This window comes from Trifolium pratense, linkage group LG6 (assembly GCF_020283565.1).
Source record: "Trifolium pratense cultivar HEN17-A07 linkage group LG6, ARS_RC_1.1, whole genome shotgun sequence".
Lineage (NCBI taxonomy): Eukaryota > Viridiplantae > Streptophyta > Magnoliopsida > Fabales > Fabaceae > Trifolium > Trifolium pratense.
The window spans coordinates 27,736,554-27,741,158 of record NC_060064.1 but is presented as its reverse complement, the minus strand read 5'-3'; the positions used below and the strand labels follow the sequence as shown (position 1 = coordinate 27,741,158).

The window sequence follows — 4,605 nt, the reverse complement described above, 5'->3', positions numbered from 1 at the left end:
TTTTTTAGTCTCATCGATATTTCATTTATAATTTTACTTTTTATATTCTTGAAAATGTGGATTTTTTCATGAAAATATAATTGAAAAAGGGACGATATTTTAATCAAAGTGGCACTAATGATATTATACAACTGTCTTAAAGGAATTTGAACTTAGCATCATGAGGCTACAAGGCTAAGCTCTTTTTCCTGAGCTAGCAACTCAATTGTAAAAACAAATAATAAAAACTTGGTACAATTTTCCACTTTGCTTATTGATTCATATATAGCAATCTTGTTAAATCTTCAAGATCTTTTTAAGATTAGCATGTCTCATACTGTAGCATCATGGAACCCTGTACAAAAATGAAAAAAAAAAAAAAATTTAGAACGATGCAAGTGTGTCCTTATGAATTTAACAATTTACAACTAACATATTCGACATTATAAAAATCTATATGGGCGTATGTATGAGTTAGCTAAAAAACAAGAAGACAAACTTACGAGTTGCAATCAATGCTTGGATCAAATGAAAATGAAAGATTGATGTTACAAAGTTGTGGCAATTGTTTTGATCTGTCAGAGTGAACTCCAAATCTTGATGCAGCAGGTTTGAGACAATTACATATATCCCTTCGAATTTGAGTGGTGGCCGCCTTTTGATTTAAATTATTTGCGCCTGCACAACAATTACTGGGTGGTGTAGCAGGGTCAGCTCCTTGCAAAAAAGGAAGACATGGCAACAAGGACAAAAGAGCCTCTTGACAGCTCACATCATCAATTTGACTTGCATCCAATTTTGTTACTAGCATGCCTAAAACCATCGCAACCATTATAAGAGATATATACTTCTTCCCCATAATTTTAAATTAAATATGTGTATATGTAAGAGATATTGTTGTGAACTTGTTGAATGACTAATCTTTGCAAGTATGTCTTAATTTATAGGCAAGAGCTATTACCTTTTTTTGGCAGCTCATTTATTTTTTTTATTGTTTTTAATAATTCTTTACAAACCTAATTAGTGATTTAATATTTCATTTATATTATCTTTATCTTCTCTTTATATTTCATTTATTTCTCTTTATATTTCATTTATATTATCTTTATCTTTACCTTCAATGTGTATGGTCAAAGTTAGTCAAACAATAAATAATAACATTTTTAAACATTTTTATAACGTAATAATTATTCAAAATCATAACGCATATATTGTTTATTTTCTTAAGGAAACTTAAAATTTGAACACTGTATGTTTGGATAATAAACAAAGCATCTTAATCACACAGTACGCAACACTTTAGGTTGTGTTTGACCAGCAAAAAAAAATTGAGATTAACGCTACTTTGAAATTAAAAAAAGTGCTATAGATTTTTTTAAAAAAAAAAAACTTACAAAAAAACGCCGTAGATTTGAAAACACAGCAACGTGTTACGTGTATAATTGCAACGTGTAAACGAAATTGATCTCTGTAAAAAAAAAATTGATTTTGGGTCTGGTTGGTAAAAATAAGCTATAAGCTAGTTGATAGCTGATAAGTTAGCTGATAGCTGAAAAGCTAGTTTATAGCTGATAGCTGAAAAGTTAGCTATTGAAATTAAAGTGTTTGGTAAAATTAGCTTTTAAAGTGGTTATTAAATATAAAATTACATAATTGATAGTGTGTAGTTTATTTTTTAGAGTGGGTAGTTATTAAATTAAAGGGTAAAAATTGAATAAAGTGTAAAAAGCTATAAGATATAGGCTCTGTTTGGTAAGTCCAATAAGCTAGCTTATAGCTTATTGGACGAGCTTATAAGCTTGTTTAATAAAAATATGAAGTGTTTGGTAACGAGCTTCTCTAACCAGCTTATAGCGTTTTTTCAGATGCTATTTCAAGTAGCGTTTGAGTTTATAGCTTATAGCTTTTTACATTTTATTCCAATTTTATCCTTATTATTTTCATTTTATTACTTTATTACCCTCATGTACATCAGAGAAACTAACTCCTCAAGAACAAAAGGAAAAGAAAACTGCTCCACTACTCAGCCACGTTTCATTCTTTGGCGCGCCTTCATATATTACTTTATAGATCTTTCAAGACAAAAAAAATTGTAGCAATCTGCAATGGAGAGAAGAATCTAAATTGTGTTGTTAAGTGCAAATTGATTCATAAACGATGATAAGTGGTTGTTATGCAGGATTATTTTGCATTTATTATAATTCACAAATGCAATTTACTCTATTAAGTGGCATTGTCTCCTCCCACGTTATGGGCTGATTGGAACAACGCCATTGTTGATGTGATGCAGAGGGAGGAGAACGATGCAAAATATGAGTTGATGTGGTGCAGAGGAGACGGCAAAACGACCAGCGAGGAACGAAGAGCAACAACATTGATAAACATTAATTTATTTATTTATTTTTTTGCATAAAAAAGTTATATTTTTTGTTTTTTTGGAAATTAAATTATTATGTACTTTTTGGTCATTTTATATTTATAACAGCTAAATTTACCAAACACTACAATTTTAATAAGCTAGTTTCTCAGCTATAAGCTATCAGCCATCAGCTATCAGCTATAAGCTAGCTTATAGCTTTTTTTTACCAAACAGAGCCATAAGCTCAAATGCTACTTAAAATAACATCTAAAAAAAAGCTATAAGCTAGTACAAAAAGCTTGTTACCAAACACCTCTAATTTTTTGAAACAAGCTTATAAGCTCATATAATAAGCTATAAACTAGCTTATTTGTGATACCAAACACACCCACCCTTTGTACCTTTACAAAACTCCAGTTCAATCCCAAAAATAAATAAAAAATATAAAAAAAAAATGAAAAGATGTTGCAGTTCAATTTTATGGCTTCTCCTCTCTATTTTTCTTCATTAATATTAAGCCATTTTTTCTTAACAAGAGCTTCATGTATAATATGTTTGGGCCAACTTCTGACTTGAAGTGTTGAGTATGCCTTGAAATCCTGAAAAGTTATTGACTGCGCTGGGCGCAGGATTATTGTTGGGCGCAATGCATTTGCAATTTTTGGTCTTCGGTTTCTACCTTTTGCGCTGGGTGAGCGGGGCAGGCTGCGCGGAGTGTAGGCGCGAGACCAATTTTTTGCATATTTGATATTTTGGTGATTGTTTTTCAAAAAAAAAAAGTACAAGTAATTTAGAGAATTCATTAAAATTCTGAAAACTGTTTCCATCTTTTTTTTTTCTTATTTTTGATTAATTGTCCCTTACATCATGATGCTTTGCAGTTGATGAGACGTTTTGTCATCCATTATAAATTTGTCTACTAGGCGTTGTCACATCATTATTAACAAAGCCACGTAGCAAAATTGACTTCAAAACGGAATGGGGGATCAAAACTTTGAAAAAATTAAAATTTGGGGACCAAAAAGTTGATTTTTAAAATAGGGGGACCAACACTTCATATTTTTCAAAATAGGAGAATCAAAAGTGCATTTAAGCCAAAAATTAAACATGTTGAATAGGGAAGAGAGGATAGAAATAATTGGGTGCTTAGGATTTACTTACTATGTCATCTAATGATCATAAGTATTTGTTTAGTGTGGACGGGTAGGAATTATCTCCATTTTCCAAAAGAAATTGTGTTGTTCGTTATTATAGTTTTACAATAAATCGATGATATAAATTTCGAGAATCATTAATATTATTTGAATATTTATACATCAAAACTTTATAATTATACTTTCATTTTTTTTAAGAAATGAAGAGGATCTCAACTAACTGTGAACCATAGGAGTTAATTGTCATGTTAGAATTGGTTTATGCATCCGTCAAATTGTATTTTATTATTTGTCAAAACCATTCGATTATCTTATGTTTTATGCATCCGTAAAAACATTTCAATTATCTTATTGGTTTATGCATCCTCTAAATTACTTAGTTTTGGTCCAGTTTTTTTTATGTGTAGAAGCTATTTTAACCATAAAGTTATAAGTAATAGCTTTAAAACTAGGATTAAAATTGTTTGGTAAATCTTACTTTTTTTAAATAAAAAAAGTTAAAAAAATTTTATTTAGTTCCTAGGTTCGATCCTCATTGCCAACATTGTAAACCAAAAATAGGGTTAAAAGATATGTTTGATAATATAGTATAACTTTTCTTAAAATATAGAAGTTGTTTTGTTTCCTAATAGATCCCGTTTGGATTAATTTATTTTTGAACTTATGCAATATAAATTAGGTTTTATGTAATTTTATAAATTTATGCTAATAAAAATTATATTTTTATAAGCTATTTTATCATAAACTACTTCGACAAGTTATAATAATACATAAAAATTGCATAAGCTGTTTGCATAAGCTCAAAAATAAGCTAATTCAAACGGACCCAAAAACGATACCTTAGTCTCTATCTCTTTTCCTAAAAAAATTTGTGAGTTTGTTCGCAGATTCATCCTTTTTATTTTTAGCGAATTTGTATTGCATCGACGTACTCTATAAATTTAAATGAATGAATATCGTTTATTTGTCGGTAAAAAATTAATAAAAAAAAATCTCTACCAAAAAAAAAAAAAAAAATTAATAAAAAAGAAAATCCTGTTGGAGCCGAATATACAAAGCCCATGAGATACACAACGTAGAGTTTACGCTATTTTCAATTCAAGAACAAGAAAA

General features: G+C 29.3%; 1 protein-coding gene across 1 annotated transcript; it reads right to left on the bottom strand.

The window, feature by feature from the left end:
• Positions 1 to 324: 324 nt before the first annotated feature.
• Positions 325 to 838, bottom strand: LOC123892033 (non-specific lipid-transfer protein-like). Its single transcript, XM_045941886.1, has 2 exons — positions 483 to 838; positions 325 to 334 (listed from the first exon to the last, which is right to left on the bottom strand). The coding sequence occupies exons 1-2, from the start codon at positions 836 to 838 to the stop codon at positions 325 to 327; spliced, it is 366 nt and encodes a 121-aa protein (XP_045797842.1).
• Between the last annotated feature and the right edge of the window lie 3,767 nt (positions 839 to 4,605).

What these genes read in the sequence shown, in the direction of transcription:
- LOC123892033 (XM_045941886.1), bottom strand. Translation starts at nt 838, where the DNA reads ATGGGGAAGAAGTATATATCTCTTATAATGGTTGCGATGGTTTTAGGC.